Genomic DNA, 18,584 nt, shown 5'->3' on the forward strand with positions numbered 1-18,584 from the left:
CAAAACACAATTAAATTGCCAACTCAGGGGACTGCAGAGCCACAAAGCAAACACAATGTGATGAACTTTTGAGTGTTTCTTCCATTAATATTATTACATCTCCTGTGCTTTGTCTGCCACTAAGCTTAGGAAGGCCCTTTACTTAGTAAATATTAATGGTATTTCTATTTCCAAGATGATTAAAGAAGCATTAGAAATCAACATGATGCCTTTGTGTATGTGTTATACCACCTGCTGTTTCTCTGAATTTAAAACAAGCATAGTTAAGGGACCTTTTTCTGCCAAACCATCACTTTGCCTGGGGAGTGTTGGATCACTCTGTCTCTACTCTGAGTCACATTTCCATGTAAATGCTAACAAAATTATTCCACTTATTTCTACTTTATGTACAAACTTTAAAATACATATAAAAACTCTTTCTGAACGTTTTAATTTGAAAATTCTAAACAAGAATCCAAACCCAAATTAAGTGACCTTTAGGAACTCCATGTAGTTAGGTACATATTCTACACCTATGTCAGTTTGATTTTCATAGAATCATAGAGTTGGAAAACACCTCGTGGGCCATCCAGTCCAACCTCCTGCCAAGAAGCAGAAAAATCACGTTCAAAGCAAACCCGACAGATGGCTATCCAGCCTCTGTTTAAAAGCCTCCAAAGAAGGAGCCTCCACCACACTCCGGGACAGAGAGTTCCACTGCTGAACAGCTCTCACAGTTAGAAAGTTCTTCCTCATGTTCAGGTGGAGTCTCCATTCCTGTAGTTTGAAGCCATTGTTCCGCATCCTAGTCTTCAGGGCAGCAGAAAACAAGCTTGCTCCCTCTTCCCTATGACTTTTCTTCACATGTTTATACATGGTCCTCATCATGTCTCCTCTCAGCCTTCTCTTCTGAAGGCTAAACATGCCCAAATCTTTAAGCCACTCCTCATAAGGCTTGTTCTCCAGACCCTTGATCATTTTAGTTGTCTTCCTCTGGACACTTTCTATCTTGTCAACATCTCCCTTCAATTGCAGTGCCCAGAATTGTACATAGTATTCCAGGTGTGGTCTGATCAAGGCAGAATAGAGGGGTAGACACTATACTATTTCTGCAGGCCAATTTTTTTTCAATTGCTATTAAAATGTCCCAGTTTCTATTTTCATCTCTAGTTTATTTAACATACTACAAACTGAGTAATTTACACTCAATTAACCCAGTGTGGCGAAAGGAAGATGAGAGAAGTGGAATCTTGTATTTCCCAGTACTAAACTGGTGCAGCATCTTCTAGCTTGCATATTCATCCTCATTTTGGCATCTTAACCAACACAGAAAATGTGAATTCATGACTGATTTTCAGTATCCTACTCCCTAAAATGCTAGAAATTTGTGGAAAGAAGGAAAATCATATAGAGGGAACAACACTTTTATTTGGAAAAGCAAGTGCCTCCCACTTTAACTATACGTCTGGGTGCTGTCTATGGCTGTAATGCTATATCTACAGAATGCAAAGGAAAATTGCATTCTGATGTGCAAATGCTATATCTAGGAGTTAGGATTATGCGAGTTATACACAGGCCTCCTATTATTCATCACAGTATACTTTTGTGTGTGTGTGTCAGAAGCTACTTGAGAAACTGCAAGTCACTTCTGGTGTGAGAGAATTTGCCGTCTGCAAGGATGCTCCCCAGGGGATGCTCGGGTGTTTTTGATGTTTTACCATCCTTGTGAGAGGCTTCTCTCATGTCCCCACATGGGGAGCTAGAGCTGACACAGAGAGCTCATCCATGACCCCCCCCCCCATTCCAACCTCCAACCTGTGGGTTTTCAGTCCTGCTAGCACGAGGGTTTAACCCCTTGTGCCACCAGGGGCTCCTGTCACAGCATACTGAGATTGCATATATGCAGACCACATATTCTGCTTCTTTAATGCCCCTCACCAGGGACTGGCATCTTCTGTGTCAGAGAAGACAATACTTCTTTTTCAGTCCTGCAGCTTTACGTGCAAATGGCTTGACTGTCAAGCTTAGCACATTAAATGATACAGATATTTTCTTTCAACTCAAACACATGAGGTGTCAGTCTTAGCAGACCAATTCAGTGGTCATCTCTGCGCTCCCTTTGTTGATCGTTATTCCTGCTGGCTGCTCTAAGGTCTAGCTTTAAGCACAGTTTTCAAAGAGTTCATCCAGCATTCACAACATGTAGAAGTCTGTATACATTCATCATGCAGAGGCGAATCTTGGCTGGCAGCCCCTCTTCAGCTGTGAGAAATTCAATTACTGTTTTCTACTCAGAATGGGTATCAATGACTGTTGTCATTTTAAACTGCTTGGTCATGTTCTCCTTTGCTGTGCAGGAAACAGTGGTGGGATGAATCTTTCTCGAAAACACTAAAGAAGGCATGCATTGCCTTGAATGTATAATCTTTTACTCTAGCTTTTCTACATTGTTAAGAAATAAAAGAGTATATTTTTAAAACATATGTTGTCAGACAAGCCATGAAGAAATATCCAAGAAATACAGCATTTGGTGCCAGTCTGATGGGCCTCTGGCCAGGTTGCTTAGCGTTTGTAGTAATCAAAAGCTGCTTCCTCACTAGTTCAGGCAGGCAGAGCTCAAAAACTATGTACCGGTTTATATGTGAGATAGTGGAAGAAGGCTATTCATCCATTCATTCAAAGATGGAAGCCCTAGTAGAACTCCATAGATGGCACAGGGCAGCTTTGCTTCTCTAATACCAGTGATCTCATTTGACTTTGGGTTGACTTAGCATGTGTGTTTGTGTACCTTCAAATCGCCTATCAACGTGATCTCATGGATTTCATAGGGTTCATAGGGTTTTCTAAGGCAAGTAATACTCAGAAGTGGTTTTGTCAGCTCCTTCCTCTAAAATATATAGCCACAGCATCTGGTATTCACTGGCCATCTCCTATTCCAAATACTGAACAGAGTTAACTCTGCCTAGCTTCCAAGATTGGTTGGTATCTGTTCCTTTTAGGGTATTATAGCTTCAGACATTTCACAGATGAAAATAAGCAGACGTGAGCAAGCAATATTTGAGCGTGAACCAAATAGCAAAAGCTATTAATCATGAGGATCATGGAACTAGGAAAGGTTGTAGCAATTTGCCCCACACGTAACCAACAGGTGACGTCTAAGATGCATGGGATTTGAATCCCCCTGTGGAGGAGACCAGAGCAGGCTTCACCATCCCCAGTCACATATTGGGGGGAGGGAGTAGGAGCCTATTCAAGGCCATCACCTCTCATCTCCCTCCTTTGATCCTTGTGTGTATCACTCCACAGGAGCCATATGAGTGATTTGTATGAACATCAGCACACATGTGGGCAAGAAATATTTGAGTGTGGACCAGATAGCAAAAGTTATTAATCAAGAGGAACATGCAACCTGTGACCTCATCACACTTATCAAATTCAGCATCCTAGGATGCTTTCAGCCTGTTTTGGGGTATGGAGACCCATGCTGGCCATCACACAACATTGTGTGACTTCCAGTGGAGGCCCTGCCCCCCAACCGGAGTGGAAGAATCCTTGGATACTTCCCTCCCAACATGGAGCCTTCCCGAGATTTGCTGGCTCCATTGGAGGCAGCACAATTCTGCCCTGTTGGGGAACCTCAGGTTTCAGCAGTGACCAGGGGAGCATTCGCACAGTTAAAACTTGTGCGCCAGCTGCGCCCATACCTTGGGAAGTCTGACTTAGCCACGGTAGTCCACGCTCTGGTTACATCCCGTATAGACTACTGCAACACTCTCTATGTGGGGTTGCCTTTGAAGACTGCTTGGAAGCTTCAAATGGTCCGCTTAGATTACTGCAACGCTCTCTACGTGGGGTTGCCTCTGAAGACTGCCCGGAAGCTGCAGCAAGTACAACGCGCGGCAGCCAGATTACTAACGGGGGCTGGGTACAGGGAGCACACCACTCCACTGTTACTCGAACTCCACTGGCTGCCGATTAGCTTCCGAGCACAATTCAAAGTGCTGGTGTTAACCTATGAAGCCCTAAACGACTCCGGCCCTGTTTACCTCTCCGAACGTATTCTCCCCTATGAACCATCAAGACCACTAAGATTGTCTGGAGGAGCCCTGCTTTCGGTCCCACCGCCTGCGCAAGCACGGCTGGTGGGGACGAGGGACAGGGCCTTCTCGATGGTGGCCCCTCGACTTTGGAACTCCCTGCCATTAGAGATCAGAACTGCCCCCTCCCTCATGACGTTCAGGAAACTAACAAAGACCTGGTTGTGGAACATGGCATTTGACAACTGATTTAATTCTTTGCCCACATGAAAGGAGGACGATGAATGGGATTGTGATGGTGTCGGACGATTTGGCTCTTTTAACTGTGATGATAATGTTTTAATGTGTATAGTGCTGATATTTTAATCGTGTAATGAAGTGGCATTGTGTTGTTATTGTATACTCTTGTATGTTAACACATGTTGTGAACCAGTCTGAATCCCTCTTTGAAGGTGAGAGGGTCGGTATATAAAACCTCGAAATAAATAAATAAATAAATAACGCTCGGCAGCCAGGATGCTAACAGGAGCGGCACTCAGGGAGCATACAACTCCTCTGTTGCGCAAGCCCCACTGGCTGCCAATTTGCTACCAGGCATAATTCAAAGTGCTGGCTTTAGCCTATAAAGCCCTAAACGGTTCTGGCCCGACTTACCTGTCCGAATGCATCTCCTCCTATGAACCAGCGAGGACATTAAGATAATCTGGGGAGGCCCTGCTCTCCATCCCGCCGGCATCACAAGCACGCCTGGCAGGGATGAGAGACAGGGTCTTCTCAGTGGTGGCCCCTCGCCTTGGAATGCCCTTCCTACAGATATCAGATTGGCCCCCTCCTTATTGGCATTTCGGAGGAAAGTGAAGACCTGGTTGTTCGAACAGGCATTCGATTAGGCAGTGTAATTGATTATAGGAACACGGAATAACGGATGATGAGATTGGATTCTGATTCTAGTGATGAGATGTGAATGATTTATCATATTGATGTTTAATTGTTGTTATGCTATTGTTTTTAAATGCTCCAATGGTTTTGTAACGTGTGCATTAAAATTGCTGCTGTTAACCGATTTGAGTCGCCTAAGGGCTGAGAAAAGCAGTATATAAATGAAGTAAATAAATAAATAATGCTCCCCCAGTGTGATGGGGAAAGTGTGAGAGCAGCATGTAGGACCACCCTTGCTGGCAGAATGGCACAAGGGGAGGGGCTGCCATGTATGATAGGGCTATAGGAGAGGCTGTAGCAATTTTACCTAACCCCACTGAAAAGAGCATGTTTCCATCCCTCCTTTCCTCCCTCCTGCCCCCTCCCCCGCTAAATTAATGGATTGGAAACTACTTTTGTACTTTGAATTCAGTTTGCAACAATTGAACAGAGGAGGAGGAGGAGGAAAAGAGAAGTTGGAACATTTTAAAACCAGTTGAAAACTGGAATAATTGAGATAATAATTAGTCAAAACCATTACTGCCAGATTAGAAGAGTTTGAGAATATGGGTTAGTAGAAAGCATCAGAGAAGGACAGAAACCAGGGAATTTATTTCGGGGTGATGGCAGATGAAAATAGATAGCCATCAGTTTCTGATCAGTTTCAGAAGAGACTTACCATTCCCTGATGGTCTGGTTGCAAGCTGTGCTTGGATACAGCCTAATACTAGTTGCCTTTTCCTGCCCCCCATCATCATATACCATTTTATCATAAACACATAATAGTGTTCTTATGCAAAAAAAAAATGCAACTGTGTTCTTCTAACTACATTTTTAATTAGGGCGAAGTATTTTAGCAAATAAAAGAGCTTAGTTTTCAATAGGTGATATTGTTTCTCAGGATTTCAAATGTAAAATAAGTTGTGTTCAAATTAAGGATGTAAAGAATATTTGTACATGTTTTCATCTTTATGACAGTAAAAATCTTGATACATCAAGAAATCACACTAAACATTAAAGCAAAAAAAGTAAAGTAAAGAAAAGGAATCACACTAAACAAAATTGTCAAGTGCAATAAAGAGTTTTTATCTTTCAACAAGATTAAAAAATACCAATAATGCCTTTGACTTCTTGTTTTCTAGTATTTTTCCATTTTTGTAGAATGAAAAACATTTTGCGCATGGAAGCATTACATTTTTAATTCCAAAATGATTTTCTGTACCAAAAATGCTCAGAAAACCATTTTAGTCAACATTTTTATTTAAAAGCCTGTGTGTGTGTGTGTGTGTGTAATGAATAAAAACTCTAATTTCTCTCAGAGATTTGTTGTGATAACAGAAGGGGAAAATTCATACATGTTATCCTTTCCTTATTAGCAAAAGGGTGAGATGCACATTGATTTGCAATCATAATATCCTTCCAATTGTCTTCTGTGACACTTTCTGAGTAGAATCTTCTAGCAGTCCTCTGCCCCTTTTTACACTATACAAATATATTACTATCATCCCAGTTTATCAGCCATGGTTGAACCATATGAAATCCTAGAGTTGTAGTTTGATTTGATGCCAGAGCTCTCTAACTGGAAATTCAAAATATCCTTTCCTGAATATCCCTTCATATCCCAGGAACTGTTAAGGAAGTTAAAGTGGAATAATAGTGTTATAATTTTGTCTTATCAAAGCATGCCAGAACCATCAGTGAAGTTGTGGTTCTTTTCTTTCAAAGATAACATTCTACCATCATAAATGCTTGAGAGGTGAGAGTAGTGGCCGGTTTCTACTTAAAACTTCAGGACTGGCACCATTCTATCTACTATTGGGACTGACATGCAGTTTGGAGTCTTCTCTGGCAGCTCAATGATTGATTATAGCTGGGACAAGGAAAGCTTTTCAAATCCACTGATGACATCCAATGGGGCTGCTCATTAGCCAAACCGACTAAACTGACTGGGGTCATTTGAAATCTTTGTCTCTGAATAATTTTCTTCAGCAGCTTCAACACTGTTTAATTCATCTTGACAACTTTGACTTCATTTAATTTGCTTCAACAACTTCAACCTCATTTAATTCACCTGCTTTGCCCAAGTTCTGTGTCCAGGGCTTGATACAAAATTGAGGTCAGACCTTGATTTGCATCTCCACTTTTCTTTAGCTTTACCCTTGACCTGAATTGTGGGCACCTAGAATTAAATGCATTGTCATTTATTTTGAAAGTTGATTACCAAAACAATCTGCTTTACAGATACCTTTGGTACCTTCCAGGAACTTTGTAGAAAGCTTACAGAGTCATTTACCTCTGTAGTTTTATCACTCGGGTGTCATTAATAAATCAGTAGCACCTACAATAACAGTCTGCTACAACTATAAAAAGCCTGAATGGGAGAACCACAGGAATTGATTTTGGTTGTATCTAGATTCAAATGTACATTAGAATCTCATATTTACATTAGAATGTATAATGTTTTCCCCAACAACATTGCACGGAATATTCAGACACTGAGCACGCACAGTGATTAAGATGCTGTTTTTCTGTGAATCAGAGGGCAGAATGAGATGATATTTCAATTATTTTTATGACCATTATGGTCTACTTTCCCCCCCTCTACTGATGTCAGTGACTTCAAGCAACCCTCTTTGGTTCTGAAGCTAAAGTAATACATTGGGATTCGAGAGCCCCTATCCTGGTTCCCTGGAGCAGGCCAACCATTACATACCAACCAGATTGCAGATACAACTACTGGCATCAACAATGCCTTCTGAAAGATCACTTGTCTTCTTGATTTCTATCTAAAGCTCTCCAGGACAAAGCAATCTTAGGCTGCAATACCAATAGGTTTAGTGAAGTTGTAGTGCCTTAGAGACGAATGCTATTAGTCTCTGAGGTTTACATGATCTCTTTGAAAATCTAGATATTAATTATATTACCTAGAGCAGAAGTGACTGACTTGACTTTGAAGGAACTGGGGTAGCCACAGCCTACAGGGAGCTCTTGTGTGGGCTGGTCCATGAGGTCACAAGGAGTCAGAAGTGACTCTGGGGCAGTGACTGAATGAATAAACAACAAAGCCTAGAGCAGGCGTGTCAAATTCATTTTCACCAAGGGCCATATCTGCCTTATGGCTGCCTTCAAAGGGCCATTTATAACTTTAAGACCATATAAATATAACTATGTAGCCCTTGTAATTGAAAGCCTCACAGGCCACATATTTGTTTATTTACCATTTATTTATTTACCACATTTGTATACCGCCTTTCTCAGCCTGGAGGCAACTCAAGGCAGTTCACACTCAAGGCAGTTCACAGATGGCAACAATTCGATGCCTCAACAATTATAAAATACAATTAAAACATTTAGCATATAATATAAAAACCGTACAAAGCTATAATAACATAATCATCAGCGACTCCTTACTAAAATTATTATCCAATTGCATTGTCAAGTCATTCAGTAATTACATATTTACCTGATTTTGCTGCATTAGCAAAAGCTTGTTCGAGGAGCCAGGTTTTAATCTTTTTATGGAATGTCAGAAGGGAGGAGACCAATCTTATATCCCTGGGCCGATCTTATATCCCTTATATCCCATGGGCCTGGCATTTGACATGAGTAATCTAGAGTTTGGAAAGTTACTTTTATAAATATAGCAAGGCCCCTTTGCTCATGGATTTAGTATCCATGATTTAACTTATACACACTTCAAATAATACCCCCCCCCCCCACACACACACAGACATTTGTGGGCCTTTGTAAGTCATCTAATGCTTTTCTATGGCTCAAGTATACTCAAAATATAGGATATGCTATTATCCATGATTTGAGGTATCCATGGGAGATCTTGGTACCAATCCACCATGGATATGGAGTCATACTGTAATTTTATTGAAATTGTTGCACACCAACCTTCCCTTCCTGCAACATTGTGCCATGATGCATCTGTCCCATAATTAATGTAGTTTGGTACCATTTTAACTGCCAGGGCTCAATGCTATGGAATCCTGGGGGTTGTAGTTTTACTGTTGAAAGAGGCTGGTGCCTTAACATACTACAAATCCATGCATTAATTCTACAATATAGATGCATGACCAAACAGAAGCAAGGATCAAAATGCACATCTCCAAAGTTTTTCACATCCACCCAAAATATAGGAAAATGTAACAAATTGGCATGAGCATTAAGCATTACAAACTAGCAATACTACAATATAATATTTTCACAAAAAGTTTCTACTTATTCTGTTGCAAAATGCATCCACTAGAGTCTGTCCTGACTTTGGAAATAGACATATTGACTAAATGAAGATGCATATCATTACTGCTTCTGGCTAATCTACTTTTCAGGATTCCTTGCCCCAAATCCGTGGGAGATTTCTTTACAGAATAGGGAAAGTCTATATTCATACATTCACCAGGGGTGGTCATCAGATGGTTAACATGGATTAGATCCTGTTGGTCATGACTCATGTTTCCTTTAAAAAAAATCTAGGTTTGATGCTAAGCTTGAAGTAAAGGTCCTTCCTGCATAACATAAGACAGTTGCATCTTAAGCCTTTAAGACAGAATCAGGGACACAGAGGATCATTTTAATGATACACTGTATTCAGGTACAAATACTGTCTTTAGATGTTCATGACCACACCACCTAAGATACCTGAACATCTCTTCTTTAAATACAAATAATTGCCACAAACCACAATGAACTAAATTAAATGGATTATACTAGAACTTTCATGAACCCTGGAGAATTTCAAGAGATATATCATATATTCACAAAGTCAGCAGTCATATCCGTTATTGAAGGATACAAAAAAAAGCATTTCCAAAGTTGGACAGACTTTAGAATCCAGTGAAGCTTGTAGAAGAAGAAAGAATTATACTCAAGATGTTTGCATCTCTTCCCCATGGATTAATAACTTGGCCATCACTGAGAAAGAGACAGCATGCTGCAGTTTTGTCTGGATCCCAGAACACTTAATAAAGGTATACTTAGACAACACTGTTCAATTCCAGTGACAACAGATGACTCCTTCAGTGTTGATTGGCTGGTAAAACCATCTTTATGATTCTGGATGCGGAAGATGGATTTGGCAAATTGGATTAGACAGCAAGCCTGCTGACCTATGCATTTTGAACACACCATGGGGCAGATACAAATGTCTCAGTCTACTTTTGGAATTAGGTCAACATGTGAAGTCTTTCAACAAAGGAATTATGAGACATTTGGAGAAATCACAGGGGTTCATACAATAGCAGATGACTTGATTGTAGCAGTGCCCATACTTGAAGAACATGGTTCAGTCCTGAGAAATGTGATCAAGCATATTAAATTCACTTGACACAAGATGTATCTCCTAGTCTAATAAGTAAAAAAGAACAAAACATATTATTTCAACTTAACATCAAATGATAGCAACATTGAGTCTCCCCCACCCTTGACTGCACACACACACACACACACACACACACACACATGAATCATAGAACCATAGAGCTGAAAAAGACCACATGAGGTATCTAGTCCAATCTCCTGCCATGCAGGAAAAGCACAACCAAGTCTTGTGGCAATGAACCAATTTCTCATAGAATAAACCCCAAGTGAAACATCTTTAACTCCCAGTTTTGATCATTCATGTGTCAGCATTAACACGGTATGTCTCAAGAACCTTGTGCCTTGAAATGGCTGGAAGTAGTGCTCCATAATGTACCAGTAATATGTATGTTGTGTTTGCACTGTCTGTTTTTGATAAGGCCAACTGGCTAATCAATAAATTTTTTTTTGTTGTACCAGTAATAAAAGTTTTTCACTTTCACAGGGGTCCTGTGCCCCTAATCCCGGTGAATGTGGAGGGATATATATGTGTGTGTGTGTGTGTGTGTGTGCATATTTTCTTCTTTTAATCTCGTATTTGCTACTATTTGCTAGCTTTTGAAATTTATTTGTGACATCATCCTAGCTCTTAGTATATTTTCTGAGAAAAAAATGACAGATGAGTGGTGAAATAATATCGACATTTTCACTAACTTGTATCCTTCTCTTTCCAGCTCCAAGTACGACCCAGCTTGGGATCACCGGAGGTGCTGAAGTTCTATTGTCCTGCTGGTACCTTGTCTTGACACTGTCCTCTTACACCAGCATAATGTACCTGAAGAACATCATTCTACAATAAATGTAAAGAACCATGGAAAGCTTTTAAGGATTCTTTGAAAGTGCTGATGACTGGATCCAATCTGGTAGAGTTTGTTAAAAAGCAGCGTGGGATATAATCAGCAGTGCTTATATGGGGATGATCGCCTTCTGTAGAATTGCTCATTATGTAAATACTTTAATTCTACTCTCTTTTTTATTAGCTGCATTACCTTGTGAGGAAGTACACATTGTCCTTTTTCATTTTATTTCTTTTTCTTTTTTGTTTCTTTATTTTTTACAAGAAAGACGTGAAAACTCTGAAATTACTTTTAGAGGATATTAATTGTGAGTTCATGTTTGTAATCTATAACTTTTCAAAAGCATTCAGTCATGGTCTGCTGATTTTGCAGACCGTAGTTTACATTAAAAAGAACCCAAATATTGCAGTTTAAAAAAGTGATCTTTAAGGCTGCAATACAAGCATTCATTTCCCTCTTTAAATAAGATTCTATCTCCATTGATATAGAATCCTTTTTTAAATGAAAAAAAAATCCTAAATGATATTGCCTTGGATTCATTTCTTCAAAAATAGAAAACAAATCTAGATTTTATTCTAGCATGAGACTCAGATTTCAAGAATGAGCTTTGTAATATAACTGCACTGTGCAGTTATGCTATGATTTTGATTTCTTTGTCAGTTCAGCATGGGTGTGCCTTCATAAGATACTGCTTTTCTCTTCCTCTCAGTCAAATGGGAGATATATAAATATATATATATATATATTTTGGTAGATGCTACGCTCAAGGATGTCAATCTCTTCTTAAGGACAAAGGTGCTATTGGTTGTAAAATGAATGCCACCAGTGGGATAAAGGGACACTTGCAAACACTGAGCACAGCAGACAGAGTTAATAGATGGAACTTACAACATGTATTTGAAATCTGTACAAACAGCAGGTATCTCTCAGAGACTTATTTGTGAATGTAACATTTCCTGGGTTCAGAAGTTCAGAATTTAAAAAAAGGATGCACAGAAAGTGACCATCCCTTTATTATTTTTCATAATTAGTGATGCAGTATGGTTCTTCCTGTTGAATTTATCCTGTATTAAGGTGATTCATGTATAGATCATAGTGCTTAGTTATGAAAAACCTGTTTAAAGGGTCTTTTTATCATATACAAGCAGCTCTTTGGATTTTGTTAGCATACTAATACTGTTTCAAAGTTTTCCCAAAAGTCAGTGTTCATGGACATTAAACCAGTGTTTCCTCTCCAACACAGATGTGGTTGAAAAACTTTCTCACATGCCTTCTGTGGCTCAATAATATATGTGAGTCCTATTTCCACCTGTTAATGTGGAGAAGGATCTGTAAATGTGTTGTAGCATTATGATGCCACACAATGTGGGAAATATATTATGGAAAATCTATTACTCTAGAAAAGGAAAGACTGACTTCATATAGAGCATTACTTCTTAAACTATTTGATGTAATTTGTTGTGCCACCAAAACCATATTTGTGTCAATCAGCTACAACTGTTTCTGATGTTATTGGAAACTCTCCAGCTACTGCTACCAGATGGTTTAGGGACCAGCACTGGTTCATGGACCACCACTGTAGAACACAGACTAGGATATGACTTCTCTTCTGTCTTCATTATGATAGTATGATAGGTTGTTAAATTTCTGTTCCTAGTATAGCATAACCATTGCATTTCCTGCTCAACAAGTCATGTTTCAGGTTCCATATCCTGCAAGTCCTGCTTCAGTGCACATGGACAACCTTAGGAAACCCAATCTAATTAGCAACATATCTTTAAATGATTATAAAAATGATGTCTCAGAGAAGAAATGGGAGGAAAATAATGTGAAAATTGGTAGCATCATACTCATAGGCACAACATATCACCCACAAATGACAAAAGTTAAAACTAGCACCTAAAAAATAGAAGATAACATCTATAACATTCCTTACAAATGTTACTGTAGTATGAATTAAGGAAATACTAAAGAGTTTCATTTGAATTTATTCTGGTTCCGTCACAAGTAGGGAGAAATTGCTCTTTGCTGCTTGACTGAGGACATATGTATTTGTTTTGTGTTCAGGATGAGTGATAACAGCTTGTCTCTTTAATTGCACTTGTTATGGTTTGCACGGCAAAGTGCATTAGAGCAAACTAGTGAGAATATAAAGTAAGCTGTTGTATCTCAGAATGAGTTTGTGTAGATGTCATGGTCTCAAAAGCAAAGGGCAATTTAGTGATATCTCAGCTAGACATAGAAGAGGCCGCAATGGTGTAATTCAAGTACATTAAGCTGTGATTTTCAAATAAAGACATGCATTGTATTGAACAGTTACATCACCAGTCATTAAACCCAAAACAAGTGGGATGAAAGTGAAGGTTAAGATGTGCATAATACAAATACTTGGGCATTTTGCAATGCCGCCACAAAATATTCAGTTCCACACACACTTCAGTAGAGCTTGTTCCCTACTTGTTGTCTAGAATCAACATAATCAGTTCACATACACTTTTACATTATAAACATCTTTAGCTCCTTAATTCCATTCTCCACAGTAACATGCCAAGAGTAGATTATGAAGGATATCCAGTTTAACAAGAGTTAGGAACTGCTATGTAGATCCTACTGGATGGCAGTAAAATATCACTGAATCATGCTAGGTTTTGTTCATTAATAAAATGTTTTCTTTTCATATCTATGTTATAAAACTGTTGACATTGCATGGATGGCATTTTTGGGGGGAAACCCCAAAAATATTTGATTGATCTGATATGATATTCTGATCTTTGGTATGTCTGAGTGTTCAGATTTCCAGAGGTACAGGAAGTAACTTCCAGTGGGTGTTTTATATGCTTTTTTGCTTGGTGGACTGTTGGGGGTGGATTAAACAATGTCTGGTAGTTGTTTCATCTGCCCCCTATAGAGTTTTACCAAAATGCACAGAGAGCAAGAAATGTAAGAGCCTCGCACATCCTGTTGACCTTGCAATTTTGAATGTCTATGGCTACTCTCTGTTCCCCCTTGTATTGCAGCTTTAAAGTTATAGAATACATTCAACGGACTGAAAGAGCAGTGCTGCAGAAAGTAGTATCTCTGTCAGTACTCAACAACATCTCAGAGAGAGAGAGAGTACCTACCATTGCTTTCCCCATGCACAAAGAGCTTTTAATACCTTTGCTCGCCCCAACTCTGTAGTCAAGCTAACAGTGTTCATAATTCTTCCCCAGCACATGCAGTCTGATGACTCCTGCAGCAAAACAGGGTGATATTTTATTTTTTATTAAATACCTGTGATGAAAGGATTAGTAAAGTTTGTGTGTGTGTGGAATTTTCTTCCACAATTGCAGTTGAAACACATTAGCCCCATGCCTAGCCCAGCTTCTGAATTTCTCCTGGGTGTGATTTCTGTTTTGGTTTTTTAAAATACATCTCCCTGCTCATTCAAGAGGATGATTGTATGTATAAAACGAGGACTCAGTCCTATAGGTATTTACTGTGATATTGGGAATGTCTCAGTACATGCTTAGCCCCACAAAGGCTCTTTTTTAAAAAGTCAGCAAAGAGCCTAATCCTTCCAAGACAGACACGTGTATACTGTTTTGCACAAAGTAGTCCCATAATTATGTTATAAAGAATAGCATGTGTCTATGTGCTTATAGGATAACTATCAAACAAAAAAATATTCTTAATTCTTTGGTAAACCTTTTCTATACAATCATTGTACAATTTGGGATTTATTGAGATTTGATGTGGATTGTGTTGGTTGTTGCAAATTATAATAACAATTTACAGAGTTTATTAGTCCTTAAACTGTGAGGTATGTTTGCTTTCTTTTATTTCTTACATGATAATCTGTGCTCATCTAGTTGATATCATTGCTGTTCACGTTTTTAAACAACCACAATTATATTTCTCCCAGTTATGGAAAAATATGAAAAATAAATGGATTAGCTCCAAGTGGTACAATGGAGGAGTTATTACGCATAAATTGTCCAGTGTTGAATAGTTAAATTGTGGTAATCTGTTTGATAAATCAGGACACTTAACTACAATTGTGTTGTTGCCAGGTTAACATATAGAGGAAAAAAAGGTTGCAATTACTGTGTTGTAGATAGTGATGCTGGTTGAAGGTAGAGATGTCTCAATATGGCGAATATGAATGGTGGGTTTTTTTTTAAAAAAAAAGATTAACTGGGAAATTAGCTATTCAAAATTAAAATGAAGTATAGTTTCGATGTTCATCTCTATTCTTCAAGGCTGTGCTTTATTTTTAACTACAGAAGTCTTGAAGTCACCACTACAAAAAGCTGGGGAAGTTTTGCTTTTGGTATTTTGCACATTTTCAGAATCAATGCTCAACATTATGCTGACCAAAACATCCATCTCCCCATACAACTGTGTGCACTTAAGAATGTGTATACCAAAATATGTATTTACATGGATAAATGATATGCCTTAAAGCCTCAGTATGCACTTACTTTCAGTCTGAGGAAAATAGTCCATATGTCATAATATTTTTGGGTGGGGAGACTCATTCTCCACCCCCAAAATGGTATTTAACACATCAAAGTATTATTTCACCAAGTAGACTGTGTCAGAAATTCAAAGCCATGGTGGAACTCTATGGTGAGAGTCCAGGTGGGAGTACTCATCTTTTGTACAGTGATGACTAATGTTCCCATCCAAATCCATTTCAATCTGTTGGCTTTCTGCCATTTGTTTAAGTGCATCTGGAAATTATGATAAACCTGAATAAAACTTTCACCTTTAACCCTTGCAAGTAGATAATCATGTGATGTGAGCCTGGCCAAAATGTAATCCATCAAAATGAATGTTGCCAACTGATTGTGTATGGCCGTTCATCAAGAGGGGCAAGTTATTCTCTTAGGAGTGCCAAAACAATATGGTTACCAATGAAGGGCAAAGCTTGCCTTGTTTTTCAGTCTTTCTGCACACCACAGCAAGAAATATTCTATAGTTGTTTAATGGAGCACTGTGAGTGTGGAGTGAAAGGAAATTTATTTCAGTTACACTTGTAGAGTTCATCAGTGCACTATTTGAGCACAATTTCTTCTTTCAATACAATTTCCTGAGTTGGTCCTTCTAAACTTAGCAGACCAGGAGAATCTTCTCTTTGTTCAGTGAGGAGATCTCTGTTCCAACACAAATGAGTCCCCCCTTGTAATGTGGATGAGGAAACTGTAGCAAAAGAAATCTATTAGAGAAAGGATTAGCCTCATGAAAAATAGAAACCAGCATAACAGAGAGCCATAATAAGATTAAAACTGTATAAAGTTAAAGCACACTTTTCAAATTATGTATGTTCTCTTTCTGAAACATCTTGTAGGGTTTGACTGGTACGTTAAAAATTTCATGTATTCCTTGAAATGATGTTTGGATATACAAAACAGACAGCTAGTTTATATCTCATGTATGTTACAGTATATTCATGATTTTCCCTGCTTTAAAGTATTTGCTATGAATGTGACAGCTATATGCTCATACTAACACACTTGTGTTTTGTATCCTCTAATAGCTAAATTGGAGGTGACTAATAGCATGTGTCTACTTATAAGCAAGACCCATTGAGTGTCACTGAAATCAAAGGAACTTACTCTTATCATTTCTGTATTGGACAGCAGTCTAAAATGAAATATTAAACTTCCTCTCTTTAGAGGTAGGGATAATAAAAAGCTAACCCAGTTTACCCTAGCTTCTATTATTTGTAAAGGATATTTTACTTTCCTAAAATTAAGACAAGTAATCTCAACAATTTCATTGCATTTCATTTCCCAATGCTCCCCTCCCAAGGAGACACTATTTCTTACTTTGCTCAACTTTCACCAGAATTTACTTGCCATAGAGAGATCCCTAGTGGTCAGTGATAGAGATTCATTTAGGAATATAATTTCTGGTTGAGTGTTCTTCAGTGACCTAAAACAAAAGTATTGTGTTTGCTATGAGATGACGAGATTTTGGTGATACCACTGGAGGGATGTTGTGCATTTTCAAGAGAATTTTTTGCACATTTCTTTGAAATGCACAAAACAGAGAAAATGGAATAGCTGTTATCTTCTTGAATGGATTAGTAAAAGTAACCACATTGAGTGGGTGGTTGTTTCTATGTGACCAATTGGCCTCTCTCTTGGTGCTTCCAGTGTATCTGTGCTTTGCTTCAGCAGAGGCGAATCATTAGCTGAGCACAGAGATATTTTGCATAAAATCTAGCCAACATAATGGGGAAAAATGCAGAAAACACAATGTGAGAATTGCATTGTGGCATGGTCTGAGGCAAGAAGTCAGATTTCAATCAAAAATCCCAACAGCAAGCTATTTTTGCATCCCTAATTTTTCCAACACAATTTCCTGTTTTATATGTATGTGCAATGACATGGAGCTTCATTATGTAAAGAAGGTTTCAATTGCAATTTGCCCAGTTCGGATTCAAAGATGAACTCAGCATATAGCAGAAAACCAAGGGTGAGTTGGTGTGTACAAATGTTCCCCTTCAACTTACAGTATGCCAACAGCCATTCGTAAGAAAGATCATTGCAAAATATATTTGTGATGTAGCATGGGGATGTGCATTTCAAAGTACTGATTTTTTTATTTAAAAATACTCTAATTGGTTGGACACATTTGACTCCAGCTGGTACATTTGGAGTACCGTAATAAGCAGACTATACCATGTACTCCCACATTGTGAACAGAAGAGGATTCTTCCTGCAGTAATAATTTAGAGAGTATTAGAGGATAGCTTAGGGCTCTGGTATGGAGTGGGGGCCACTTAAACTTCTGGCCTAATAAATGGATATCAAAGGAAAAGGCTTTCCACAAGATTGTTCTGTGAAACTGCAGTAACCACACATTAAAATGCTTAGTTATTGTATTTCCTTAGCACAGAAAACACAGCATGGTCTCACAACAAGCAAAACAACCAAACTATTAAACAGAAATGTGCATTTCATAATTAATAATACTGTGAAAAATATAGGTAAAACAAAATAACCAAAGTATAGAAGCTATTCAATATGATAGATAACCAACTACATAGTACAATATAGAATAATACAGACACTCTCAAGCTTCATAATAATACAAAGCTGAATATACTAAACACTTACCCAAGCACTACAAATGCATAAATGAGAAAGACAATACAAAGAACACAGGCCCCTTCTACACTGTCCTTCTGTCCCAGAATCTAATATCAGAATATCTGCTTATCCCAGATTAGATTACAGGGAGACTCTAATAATCCAGTTCGAAGCCGATAACCTGGGATCAGATCCCAAGATATAAGGAGAGTGTAGAACAGGCTCTGACAAACTTGGGCTCTTCAGGTGTTTTGGACTTCAACTCCCACAATTCCTAACAGCCTACTGGTTATTAGGAATTGTGAAAGTTGAAGTCCAAAACACCTGGAAGACCCAAGTTTGCTCATGCCTGGTGTAGAAGGTGCCTCAGACTATCTAAAGCTTGTGACTTACGTTCCTTTTTTCTC

General features: G+C 38.6%; 1 protein-coding gene across 2 annotated transcripts in view; it reads left to right on the forward strand.

Annotated features, from left to right (window-relative positions):
* NEGR1 (neuronal growth regulator 1) overlaps positions 1-15,851 on the forward strand; it is a 624,711-nt gene extending 608,860 nt beyond the window's left edge. For both annotated transcript variants that reach the window (XM_060773729.2, XM_060773730.2), the window contains one exon: positions 10,973-15,851. In XM_060773729.2, coding sequence (XP_060629712.2) covers positions 10,973-11,097 — 125 coding nt within the window. In that variant the 3' untranslated portion in view covers positions 11,098-15,851. The remainder of the gene's footprint in view (positions 1-10,972) is intronic.
* Positions 15,852-18,584: the final 2,733 nt, after the last annotated feature.

The sequence above is a fragment of the Anolis sagrei genome, chromosome 4 (genome assembly GCF_037176765.1).
Source record: "Anolis sagrei isolate rAnoSag1 chromosome 4, rAnoSag1.mat, whole genome shotgun sequence".
In the NCBI taxonomy this organism is placed as follows: Eukaryota; Metazoa; Chordata; class Lepidosauria; order Squamata; family Dactyloidae; genus Anolis; species Anolis sagrei.